Genomic DNA, 13,383 nt, shown 5'->3' with positions numbered 1-13,383 from the left:
AAAAAAATACACTATTTATAATAAGTCTCAGGTCAACATAGTCCCAAATGCTTAATCAGCTCTAAGAGCCCATAATTTCTAACACTGACTACTGCATTGGTGGTTCAGTTCACTGAGTCCTCTATGGTCTTTTAAAGGCAGTGATTTGTTAGAAGGTCCTCTAAAAACTCAGATCCATCAGAGGAATAACTCATGTGATTGTAGGTATGTTGTTCTGTACCATAGAGTCAGAACCAACCCAGAGCTGACCCTCCAGTGTGTTTTCAGAGGCAGCTAATCGCACAGGAGCAGATTGTCTACTTTTTCCCCACGGAGCTGCTGGTGGCTTTGAACTGCAAGCCTCAGAAATGTAGCACAGCTTTTTGTTACTGGACAACCAAAGTTCCCTGACTACGGATATGCAGACATTATTTGAATAGAAACTAATGAGCAATGGGCCAGGCTGGATGCAACTGGATGCTTAGTTTACTGTACATGATTTCTTGGTCCAGACATCTTCACACAGTTGACACAAGTCAGGCTGATGCTCTTGTGTTGGTGTATTCACACACTCCACAGTGTGGAGAGAGCTCTCTTATATTGATCCTACAGCTGTTGATGATTTGTGAGATCATGTGTTTGCAGTTAAGGTAGCTGGAGATTATTCCTCAAGTGGGGATTTGTTGTTGTTATGTGTCATCGAGTCACCTGTGACTCAGTTACCCTATGTACAATATCTCTGAACTCCGCTCTATCCTGAGCCAGTCTCACTGTCTCCAACATACCTACCCACATTGCACTATTTACTATGTCAATCCATCTCATCTGGGGTCTTCCTCTTCTTGCACTGTCCCTTCACCCTTCCAAGCATGTTGTCCTTCTCCAAGGACTGATCTCTCCCGGCCACGTGTTTAAAGTTTGCGATATGGACCTTCAAAATCTTTGCCTCCAAAGAGAAACTTGGTTTTACCTTTTCCAGGATAACCCTATTTTGTACTCTTGGCAGTCCATGGTACATTTGACACTCAAGCCAATCATCAAGTTCTCTGATACCACAGCCTGCATAAGACAGCTCTTATCTCACACTTGAGCAAAGAAAATGTGGCCTGCCTGTGGTATGTGCCTGCAGTCCTGAATGCTTAGCCTTGTGTAAAGTAAACAAATAAATAAAAATGAGCAAGTACATCCTAACCTCCATAATTTTCTTTGCCAACAGATATGGATTCCACCACCCGCAAGGTCTTCAAAATACTGGGTCACATAAAGATCATTGAGCAAAATGGTGATCACTTTAAGATAAAAACCAAAAGAATATTCATCAAGGACAAGGCGACTTTTACAAAGAGAACGAAGTGTGATGAGTACATGAAGGGCAACCAACATGAAATTTGTCAGGAGGAAATTGAGCAAAATGGTGATCAATTTAAGGGAGAAAACTTAAGCGTATTCCGCAATGAAGTGAATTTCACAGTTGGAAAGGAGTTTCATGAGGACACGAAAGACCTTGACGTCCGGGATGTGAAGGTACTGAGCCACGCTAATGTTTTCTCTTGTGCATTCTTTGAGCAGTCACAATTGTTTGACAATGAGAGAGCAACCTGGAAAAAGTCAGACAAAGGGGACCAGAATGGGCTTAATGAAGTGGCCACAAGCAATTATTGAGGTTTAGTAAGAAGGGGTTGGCTGATATTTCTACTAAACTTGTAAGCAAAGGAGGAATAAAAGGATCTGGAGCTTTTTAAGATGTAGGGCCGACCTGAAGCAAATCCCATGCCACCAACGGCATTCAATCTTGGGTTCCTTCAACCATCTCAGTAGCCCCTCGCATATGCTACCGTGCTGGGTGTGAGGATTCAGAATGGATGGCTGACGTAGGCTTTTCTTTCACGGAGCTTACAGTTTATTGAGGGAGCCAGACATTAATTCAACCAACAAGTGTGCAGTAGTCATGATGTATAAGACAAAGGCAGACAATGTGAGGTGGGAGGAATAGATGAACTCCTTACCTTACAAACTTTCCCGTCTGTTTGAGAACTTGGAGTGTAAGGTTGACATTGGGCAACAACAAGGGAGCATTCCAGACAACTCCCTCCCAGAAATGCAAGAATGTTCTTTGAACTTGAACCCTACCCAGATTGATAGGGCTTAGGATGACTCTGAAATAGGATCTTATTTTTATTTTCTTTGGAAAGTTTGTGGTATTTTATTTTAAAATTAATTTGGGGCATGGTAATTTGTGCATTCACACCTGTCTGTTGGTTTGTCATCTTGTACCCGTGTGCGTTGTTGTCAAAATGCTGGAAGCTGTGCCACCAGTATTGCAAATGCAGAATAGTTCTGGACTAAAGATATTTTTAAATGTCAATGAACTACACATACAGCTATGGGAGATTTTTGTTGTTCTTATGCATCTTACCACTAGTAATATTTATCACATACAAGATATAATGTGTTGCTGTTACCACTTTCAGATGTTTAGAGATTGGATCCAATAATAAAAGGCAAAAATAATGAAAACTAGGAAAAAAAGAGATACTCAATGTCTGTGAGAATTGGCTAAGGACAGAGTGATCATAATGGTGCCCCACTGTAAGTCAGGGACCATCGTGGACACATTTCAGCAGAACTTTCACATTAAAACAAACTGCACTGAAAGACCTAGTGATTTATTTCTGAAAATGAGCCTGTGAAAACCCTCTCGATACTAAGAGCACGTAGTGCTGGAAGCTGATCCCCCCAGGTTGGAAGCCGGTGATAAACGCAAGCATGCTGGTGACCATGGGGACAGTGTGGGACCGTTCCATCCTGTTCTGCATGTGTCACCATGAGTCAGAGCTGAGTCAAGGGCAGTTAATAACAGCAGTGATGTACCCAGATGCTTAAATAAATGAAAACAGTAAGAAGTGAAGTTGATCTCCCCCAACCCCTCAGTTCCCTCTCTGGGGACCAGCACTGTTAGGGGTTTCTCTACCTCCTTGCAGAGAGCACGTCAAAACACACACAAGTAACTGTCCTCACCCTGTGTGTCAGGCCCCTGATGCTGTTTCAACGCCAGCAAGCCCGACAGACGGAGCTTCTGCACCACCTCCCTCCCATGGCTGCTGTGAGACGCCGTGTTTAATCAGTCGCCCTCTGACAGAATTGATGAGGCTTCCAGTCTGTAGCAAACAGTGTCGTCATACACTGGGGAGTAAAATGAGTAGGAATAAAACCATACATAAAATATATAATATGGTCAAGGTCAAATATTATTTTAGAAATAGGTGGATTTGACAATCTGTGAGAAACAGGTAACAAAACACAAACAAAAATAATCCCAAGCAAATCTCAAAGCTCAATGACAGTTTAAAACAATAAAAACCAAAAAAAATACATAAGCTTGTTTACCACTAAGTGGGTTTACAAGGTCTGGAGGGAGGTGTCTGGTCTGTAGCATAGTAGTGTCCACAGGAGTGGACATGGTATACACAGCTGGGGAAGAAATTATACCAGCACCAGAGTCAGACTCGAGGAATGAGGGCACAGAGGGAATCCCGTCTCCTGGACGTGGGTGACCTTGCCCTCTCAGGAGGTAGCTGGGCAAATGCAGCTTGGTGTAGAGATGGATAACCCTGCAGGACCCTGGTGAGCCAGACAGAAAAGGACCTAACCACTTCTCCTCAAGTCAACCACCAGCCGCAACACAGAATGTTGCCCCCTGGGGTAGGAAGCCCTTGTGTGTCACAGAACGATGCCCCCTGGGGTAGGAAGCTCCTGTGTGTCACAGAACGATGCCCCCTGGGGTCTGCAGTGTTGGCTTTTGATGGTTAATCATCAGGACACTCTTTTGAGACACCTTATGCTGGACTCAAACTTCTAACCTTTTTGCTAGCAGCTGTTGGCCTCCTCCAGAGCCTCCTAGCTGGTCATGGAGCCACTGCCATCGAATTGATTCTTACTCATAACGATCCCACATGATGCAAAACTACCTTCTAGGGGTTTCTTGGCTACACAATTGACAGAAGCAGCTCTGATGGCATTTGTGCTGAATTGCTAAACGAAAAGTCTGTGGTTCAAATCTACTGATCATTTCTCTGGAGAAAGATCTCCCATAAGTACCTACAGCCTTGGAAACCCAGTGGAGGATTACTACAAGACAGAAATAGGTCAAAGGCAGTGGTGGGTAATCTTCACAGAAGTAAATCACCCCGCATTTCTTCTACAGGCCTGCTGGGTACATTCAAATACTTAGGTTAGTTATGATCAATGGTCATCAAGTCAGAACCGACTCACAACTGAACCCCCAGGAGGCTTTCAGAGGCTGTAAAGTACAAAGGAGGCAATGGCCCATCTTTCTGTGTGGTTTTTTTTTTTTTTTTTGGTTGTTGGTGTTTTTTTAATAATATTTTTATTTTATACTAGTTTGCTTACAAAGTTTGTATACATTGGATTTTTAAAAAAAATTTCATTATTTTGTGTGTGAGTACCGTCAAATCGGATCTGACCGGTATAGGAGGAGATTGCCCCTCCTTCTCCAACAGAGCATCTCGTGGGTTGGAACTGTGAGCCTCTGGGATTGCAGTGCAGCTTCTTGCCACTAGGCCACCGGAATTTTTATAAAACTTTATTTGGTGCTGGTTTACATACAAAGTTCATAAAGTTCATATACATTGTTTTTCACACTAAACCCTTTCCCTTTCCTTTACCAATCCCTCCCTCCACCCATCAGAATGTGCGGCCCTATATTTAAGGTCCCCAACCTCCGTGGATCCTCACACACGCTGTACAATAGGCACATCTTTCTCTTGAAGACCAGCAGGTAGATTCAAACTGCCCACTTTGGGGTTGGCAACACAATTCCCTACTCACTAAACCATTCAAACTCTCCTTAGACAAGTAATGGGAGGGGTTAAAAGCGAGGCTCAAGGTAAGAGCGGCTGTGGGCGTGGCATAATGTATAAATGCCCACACGTGGACGTGAGTGCTCATGGCGTTCAGTGGGCACGTGGCTTCTCCGTCCTCCCAGCCAGCTCATTATGGCTGTGCATTGCCAACTAAATTCTGCTGCTGCTTCCCTTGTGCTGCTATTCGCTGGCACCGCTGCCTGGACGAAGCCAGAGACCAGGAGAAGGCTCATTCCCTGTGCTGGGGAGAAGGCAGGGGCCTGAGCATCTGGGCCGCCTCCTGTGTGCATCGGAACTCCCTACCTTTGCTAACGTCCTGCAGCGGGTGGTCCTTGCAATGACCATCCTATAAGACAAATGTCTGAGAACAGACGTTCTAAGTCAAAGAGAATATACAATTTTATACACTGGCAGTGACAATAGAATTTTCCTTTAAAGTGTTAGACTAAGTTATACACTTACTAGCCCTGTATGAGAGCGCTGGCTTCCCTGTGCTCTCCAACCCAGCACTTCCCCAAACCTTTCCGTCTTTAATCAGGTGATGAACTGAATCTTAAAAATGAAACACTCTTCATTTGCATTTCCCATCTGGCTGACAGCATTATCTATATTTCTATGTTGAAGAGTTCTCTGTGGTATTTTTGGGGATTGTGTTTTGGTTTCCCCCACACACAAGCTATTGGCTCACATCTTTTGTTGATTCTGTGAATTGGGTCAATGATGGTTTTGTTACTGATTTACAGGGAGCTGTTAGTTTGGTGCAAAGGAAGTTACACCACTGACCAAAAGGCAGTGTGTCTCCAGGAGTTCAAATCCACCGGCAGCAACTAGAGACAAAGACAGACAGGCTCCTCCAGTGACGATTTACACCCTCAGAAACCTAAGGGAGGGGCAGTACAATGAGTCAGAATCAACATGAGGCTGTGAGGTGGTTCTTCTTCCCCCTGTTTTTTAAAGGGATTTTATCTAGAAAGTAGTCAGGATTGTGTCTGATTGGTGCTAAAAAAAAAGTGAAACATAAAGTCAGACAAAAACTTTACTGTCAAGTCAGTTCTAACATATGGTGATTCTCCTTCAAGGTCTCTTTAAAGGTCTTCAAGGCTTCCAAGGTTTACAGGAGACTGCTCATGTTGCTTTGAGGAGAAGCTCGTAGATTCAGACCACTTAGCCTTTAATTTTAGTTCACAGTTCAATGTGGAAAGTTCTCCATCACCAAAGCACCTTCTGATGGGTCTTATTTCCCAGGTAGCTATTTCACTTTGTGGTATTTTTGTCCCTCTGGAAATGTTACATCGCTATATAGTCAAGTTTATCACCTCATCAGCACCTCACTCCCTGTCTCTTCCCTTCCTATATGATATGATGGCGGAATAAACTCCTTAAAAGAGCGTGAGATTAAGAAGTCAACATTAGAAGCCAAACAAGTGACAATAAACCAGTTTGGCTGGACGTGCAAGTAGAAATGAGATTAGAAAGATCCTGCCTTGGCCCAAGCTGAGTGCTCTGCCCTGTGGACCCACAAGGGTCAGGAATTGTAGCCACAAGTTTGGCCTTGTTTGCCAGCGCAAACTATTCATTAGATTTGCCTGTGAATCTGTCACTACAGACCCTAGTGACCTGGGATGGAAATGTCCTCGTGTGTGTGCAGAAGGGGGAGAAGAAGAACCGTGGCTGGAAGCAGTGGATTGAGGGGGACAAGCTGCACCTGGTAAGTTGGCTCCCACCCCCATCTCCCCACTCACTGTGCTCAGACAGACTGCTATGCTCACCCAGCCAGGAAAGAAATATGACCTCGCTCTCATTATCTGAACTCCTGCCAAATGTATGTGGTCATATAGTCAGAAAGCCGTTCTCATTTGGCTCAGGGGGACTCCAGGAAGAAATCTATATGGCTGTTTGTGAGAATGACTGCAATTAAACAGAGACTGCAAAATGCTGAGTTAGGAAGCTTAGAGCCATTAAGGAATGCAGGTAACCCGTTGAAGACCAGCTGGGGAGGAATCTGAGCCCAGATCTTAGATGCCTCAGAGGAGGGCGCGGCCAGGCCTCCTCACAGGTGTGGGAGCTGGAAGGGAGGGCGGGGTCAGCTGAGTCCGGAAATGGCCTACAGATCACAGGCATTAAGCACTGGTGGCCTAGTGGCAAGAAGCTACATTGCAATCCCAAAGGCATGCGGTTTGAATCCACCAGCTGCTCTGCAGAGGGGCAATTTTGTCCCTTGGAGGGTCAGCTATGGGTCAGTTCCAACACAACAATACATAATAACAAAAAAGGTACATCTCCTTGACTCCAAAACATTTTAGGTTAATCTGTTATTAAAACCCAGCAAACATTAGGAACAATTGCTAATATCCTTAAATAAATGATGTCAGGCTGTTGTTGTTTATGTGCTGTTGAGTCACCTGCAACTCATAGCGACCCTATGTACAACAGCCCTAAACTCTGCTCTGTCCTGTGCCAATCTCACTGTCTCCGACACACCTACCCCCATTACCCCAGTCACTGAATCAATCCACCTCATAGAGGGCCTTCCTCTCCTGCGCTGTCCCTCCACCCCCCCAAGCATGAAGTCCCTCTCCAAGAACTGGTACCAGTTTAATATTTCATTCTTCTATCTTTAAGACAGATTATCAACCCAGTGCTCAAATACTGAAAAATTGTCAGTTTACTCACACATGCAGGTGTGCATCCAGTCAATGGGTGGCTCCTTCACATGTGGCTTCTCAGTCATTCATCCGTCTGAGGAGTCAGACTCCAGTGTCAGGATTAAGTTCACTGTGGTGCCCTGCAGAGCCAGCCCACCCCACTGGAGGTCTATTTCTGGAGGCAATGCCAACTGGTGATAAATGTGAGACATTCACCATGGTTTTGCATGGTGACCACCTCTGGTTGGGATGATGGATTGTTTTAATTGCAGTACAAGCCCTCATGGTCCTAGAGGCTCAGACAGTAGTTCACTGTCAATGTCAATGGGCATAGTGGTCCTTCTCACACTGTTTTTGTCTCCTCCATCAAAGGGTCTTTAAGGGGCAGATAAGATGGGTGGTTCTTTCCATGTGAATAAGACTCAGCACGTCTCTCCCCACAGGCAGGTCCAGGAGACTCCCCTGTAGCTCATACTCTGTCCCTGTGGCACAGTCCCCAACAATCCTCGAGGGCCAGAAAACCCACAGGGTGGAGGACAGCTCATCAGCCAGCCCCCTTCCCAATCCTCGACCTCGGACACTTCCCACACCAGACCCTCCTTTCATAAATTAACTTGTCCTTTAATTGTGGGAGGTGGTAAAATCCCACCTGATATGTATTTGCTTTGGTTATGCTTATGGTTGTTTAAAGCTCAATTCAAGGGTCAAATTCTAATTAATACTACTTAGAAGGTTTATCAGCTGACAGGTGCCAGCTGGGAGATGCACTCTGCTCAGGAAACTAAGTGTCCTTGGACTCAGCCACCCCTACCAGCCACTCAGACACCACGGGGCAGAGGGCTGGGCAGAAGGAAGGCCCTGTGTGCTGTCTACTCACACCCTCCCCATTGCAGGAGCTGACCTGTGAAGACCAAGTGTGTCACCAAGTGTTCAGGAGGACGTAAAGTTGCTGCACTCAGTTGAACTCTCCGAGTTCCCTATGGGCTTCAGGAAGAGACCTTGGGACACGTCCATTGTGGCAAAACTCCTCAGTATCTGGAAGACGTTTTAAAGTAGATGTGGGATGCAACAAGATATAGTCTTTCTTGTTTGAAGTAATAAAGAAATCTCACTTCCAGTCTTTGTTGTCTATTACGCCTGTTGTTGTGTGTCATCAGGTCCTTTTTGATTTAGGAGACCAAGTAGAACTGTCCCCTAAGGTTTACTCTGAGCTAATCTGGCAGCCTAGTGGTAAAACGCTGTGCTGCAATCCCTAAAACAGGTGATTCGAATCCACCAGCTGTTCTGCAGGAGAAAGACTGGAACTCTCCTCCTGGCCAATTAACTGCCTTTGAAAACCCATTGGAGGGTCAGTTGTGGGTCTGTTCTGACTCGACAGTACACAACAATCACAATCTTTATTGGAGAGAATATTGGTGGTCTAGTAATAAGGAACTGTGCTGCCAACACAAAGATAAGTGATTCAAACTCACTACCTGCTCTTGGAGGAAATATGGGTAATAATCTTCCATGTGATTTGTTGTTGTTTGTTGTTGTTATGTGCCATCGAGTCACCTGCAACTCATAGCGACTCTATGCACAATAGCTCTGAACCCTGTTCTGTCCTAAGCCTTTCTCACTGTCTCTCACACACACCTACCCCTATTATCTCTGTTATTGTGTCATTTCATCTCCTCTGGGGTCTTCCTTCCTTATATTGTCCCTCTATCCTTCCAAGCATGAAGCACTTCTCCAAGAACTGGTCTCTCCTGGTCACATGCCCAAAGTATGTGAGACAAGAGTTTAAAAGTCCTTGCCTCCATGGAGAAACTTGGTTTAATCCTCTTTCCAGGACAAACCTGTTCATTCTCTTGGCAGCCCATGGCATGTTCAATGCTCTTCTTCAGCGCCACAACTCAAAGGCATTAGTTCTTCTTCTGTCATCTTTGGTCATTGTCCAGCTCTCTAATGCATAGCAAGTAATAGTGAAGACTATGGCCTGAGTCAGGCACACCTTACTCTCCAGACTTACTTCATTGCTCTTCAGCATTTTGATCCTTGAATTGAGTTTTAACAACCATAAGCATAAACAACGCAAATGAATTGCTACTCTTCAGCAGCTTTCCCCAGAGCAATTTGTCTTTTGCTTTATATTTTTAATTCTTTTTTAAAAAATAATTGATAACTTTATTATGAATATTTTCCCCCACCTTTTCCTTCATTGATATTATATTTCATATAATCATTCTCATACATTATGGGAGTGATTTTTTTTTAAGTTTGGGGTTTTCTTTTTAAATAAAGCTTATTTTATACTGGTTTACATACAAAGTTCATATACATTGTTTTTCACACCATATCTTTCCCATTTCCTTTACCCACCTTTCTCCCTACACATCACATCATGCGATCCTATGATTACCCACCTCTGGCCCATACTCACCGCTCTGCTAATGCCCCCCTTGGATTCTCATACACATTTGACTTTCCATTTCTATCTTTCTATTTGGAAGCAGGAGTGGCATCCACTTCCTAAACAACATGCCTCTGGAAACTCTATGAACTTTGATAAATGTCGACAGTTGTAGAGGGGCTTCAGGCCTTTTGTTCATAGGGTCACTACGAGTCATGCTCAACTCAAAGGCCATCAACATTTCTACAATAATGGTCTTATACAATATTTTCCTTGTGGGACTGGGTTAGATCACTTAGCATAATGCTCTCCAGTCCCTCTCAAGTTATGCAGTGATTTTCAAAATCATTGCTCCTGCATGCTGCATAGTATACCATTGTGTTAATATACCACAATTTCTTAACCCATGTGATTGTGGTTGGACATCTGGGCTGTTTCGGTGTTCTTCCGATGGTGGGTAATGCTGCTATGAACATTGGTGTACAAATATCCACTCGTGCCTCAGTTCTCATATTTTTGAGTGTTATTCCAAGCAATGCAATAGTTGGGTCATATGGAATTTCTATGTTCAGCTTTTTGGGGAAGTGCCAAACTGCCTTCCAGAAGGGTGGTACCATTTTACAATCCCACTAACAGTGTCTTGCCACATCCTCTCCAACATTTATTACTTGTTGTCCTGTTAAACTTTACCACTGCTACTGGAGTGAGATGGTATCTCACTGTGGTTTGATTTGCAACTCTCTTATTGCCAGTGATTTTGAACATTTTTTTCATGTGTCTGTTTGCCATTCAAATATCTTCCTCTGTGAAATTTCTTTCCATGTCTTTTGCCCGTTTTGTAATTGTGTTATCAGTCTTTTTCTTGTGCAGGCCCTGTAGGATTCTGTAATTTTTTTATATGAGACCCTGGTCTGAAACAGTATTGCAAAGTGGTTTTTCTTCCAGTCAGAAAGTTTTCTTTTCAATTTGTTGGAAAACTTCTTTAATTTTTTTAATTTTAATTGTGATTTTAACAAAAGTTTACAGGAAAGTTGGATTTTCATTCATTCATTGTTGCACATTTTACCCCCTCTCCCTCCCTTCCCCCACTTCAAGGTGACTGTGTACAGGGATTTAATCTTTAGGATGTCTCATTTATCGATTTTATCCTCTCCAGGTTGTGCATTTCTGGCAGTTACCATTGACTAGGCTGTCCAAGCTTGATCCCATTTTGTTTCTGATGAGCATTATGGATTTGGGCTTTACTCCCATGTCTCTGACCCTCCTTGAGTTGATTTTTGTGTATGGTGTGAGATACGGATCCTGCTTCAGCTTTCTTCAAGTTATTGGTCCACTTTTGCCAGAACTACTTGTTGAGGTTGTCATTCCCCATTTGAGGTTTTATTTCTTTGTCAATTACCAGTTGACCATAGACAGCTGGGTCTATTTCTAGGTTCTCAATTCTGTTTCATTGGTGTATGTCTGTCATAGTACTAGTACCATGCTGTTTTGGTTACTACCACTGTATAGTAGGTTTTGAGTCAGAGGTTGTTATGTCTCCCACTTCATTTTTGTTTTTCAGAAGTGTTTTACCACTTCAGGTTCTCTTTCCTCTCCAAATAAACTTGACAGTTTCCCTTTCAATCTCCTTGAAATATGGTTCTGGTATCTGTATTGGGATTGCATTGAACATGTAGTTTGCTTTTGGTAGGATTGTAATTTTCATAATATTGAGTATTTCTATCCATGAATAGGGAACATGTTTCCATTTATTTAGGTCTTACTGTGTCTTGCAGAAATGTTCTGTAGTTTTATTTGTACAGATCTTTTGTGTCTCTAGTTAATTTCACTACCACGTATCTCAATTTCTGATTGACTTTTGTAAATGGTATTGCTTTCTTGGTTTCCTTCTCTGAGTTCTCTTTGTTAGTGTAGAAGGATACCACTGATTTTTGGATATTATTCTTATATCCTGCACTCCACTAAATTGGTCTGTGAGCTTTAACAATTTTTTTGTTGAGTCATTAGAATTTTCTGTGTACACTATCGTATCATCTGCTTATAGCGATAGTTTAACCATCCCTTTGTCAATCTGGGTGTCTTTTATTTCTCAGCTCCATGGTGCCACCAGAGTTAACTTGTTGACTCACACACTTTACTTACAGTTGTGGTATCGAGAATGGGATTGATTAGGGAAATATGTTGGAGCGTGGGAGAGGCAAAGAATATTACCCAGTACAAATCCAGTTTTTAGTTCAGCTGTCCCAAGGCAAAATTCCTTAATTAGTCCAGGTTCTGGTTTCAGTTCAGCTGTTAACTTCTCCTTCCATCACCCTGCAAACACAGGAAAAATCTTTCACTATGGCCTTTATCTCAGGGCTCATCTGGTTACACCTTGCCACAGTTTCTCCACAGCAGTGCCACAGTCCCTCTTCACCACTGTCCCCAGGGGCTCACTCTCAACAGGGTCTTGTTCCAGGAAGCTAGCTTGCTCGCTCGCTCGCTTGCTCTCTCATCATAGTCCTACAGTTGTTGATGATTTATAGGACTATGTGCCTGTAGTTAAGGTAGCTGGAGACCAGACAGGGCCCGTAAAATGACTAAAAAAGCCAAATTTTAAGCCAGCACAAATAGTCAGTATAGCACCTACTATGGGTAAGAAAAATAGGTAAAATTTGAATGTTGTTGTTATGTGCCGTTGAGTCGCCTGCAACTCGTAACAACCCTATGTAAAATAGCCCTAAACCCTGCTCTATCCTGTGCCAATCTTATTGTCTCTGACATACCTGTCCCTTTACCCCAGTGACTGAATCAATCCATCTCATAAAGGGTCTTCCTCCTTTGAGCTGTCCCTCCACTCTCCCAAGCATGATGTCCCTCTCCAAGGACTGATCTCAACTTGCAACACGTCCAAAGTATATCAGATGAAGCTTCAGAATCCTTGCCTTCAAGGAGCAGCCTGGCTTCACCCTCTCCAGGACGAACTTGTCTGTTCTCCCAGCAGTCCGTGGTGTATTCAATACTCTTCTCCAGCACCAGAGCTCAAAGGCATCAACTCTTCTTCTATCATCCCTAGTTGAATGCATATAACTTCATTGAAGTTGGAAGCACATATTGTTAAGGATCCTCCTCGCTTATGCTGACTCTTGTTGTTATGTACTATTAAGTTGAAAAGGACCCATAACTGTACCTCCAGTGTGTTTTCAGAGGCAGGAAATCACATGACAGGAGATTGCCCATCTTTCTCCATGGAGCAGTTGGCAGATTTGAACCATGTGCCTTAGGGTGGGCAGAGCAACTCCTTACCACTAGGCCACTCAAGCTCTAAGTTTATTGCTGTCATTATGTGCCTTGTAGTGGGAATCGACTCATAGTTGACCCTCCGACAGGTTTTCAGAGGTAATAAATTACATGGGGGGGGGGAGATTGCTTATTTTTCTTCAACAAAGTTTGTATTATCCCCATTTTACAGCTTAGAAAAACGAATTCTTTTGCCCAGGGTAGC

At 43.5% G+C, this 13,383-nt stretch overlaps 1 protein-coding gene across 1 annotated transcript in view; it reads left to right on the top strand.

Annotated features, from left to right (window-relative positions):
- LOC102874815 (retinol-binding protein 2-like) overlaps positions 1–8,451 on the top strand; it is a 31,314-nt gene extending 22,863 nt beyond the window's left edge. The window contains exons 2-5 of the mRNA XM_006900348.1: positions 1,196–1,286; positions 1,419–1,503; positions 6,469–6,570; positions 8,401–8,451. Of these exons, the coding sequence (XP_006900410.1) occupies positions 1,196–1,286; positions 1,419–1,503; positions 6,469–6,570; positions 8,401–8,451 (329 nt within the window). The remainder of the gene's footprint in view (positions 1–1,195; positions 1,287–1,418; positions 1,504–6,468; positions 6,571–8,400) is intronic.
- The last annotated feature ends 4,932 nt before the right edge of the window (positions 8,452–13,383 follow it).

Source organism: Elephantulus edwardii, unplaced genomic scaffold (assembly GCF_000299155.1).
Source record: "Elephantulus edwardii isolate Elephantulus edwardi_28Jun2011 unplaced genomic scaffold, EleEdw1.0 scaffold00281, whole genome shotgun sequence".
In the NCBI taxonomy this organism is placed as follows: domain Eukaryota; kingdom Metazoa; phylum Chordata; class Mammalia; order Macroscelidea; family Macroscelididae; genus Elephantulus; species Elephantulus edwardii.
The sequence above is the reverse complement of the archived record's forward strand: the minus strand, read 5'-3'. Positions and strand labels throughout refer to the sequence as shown.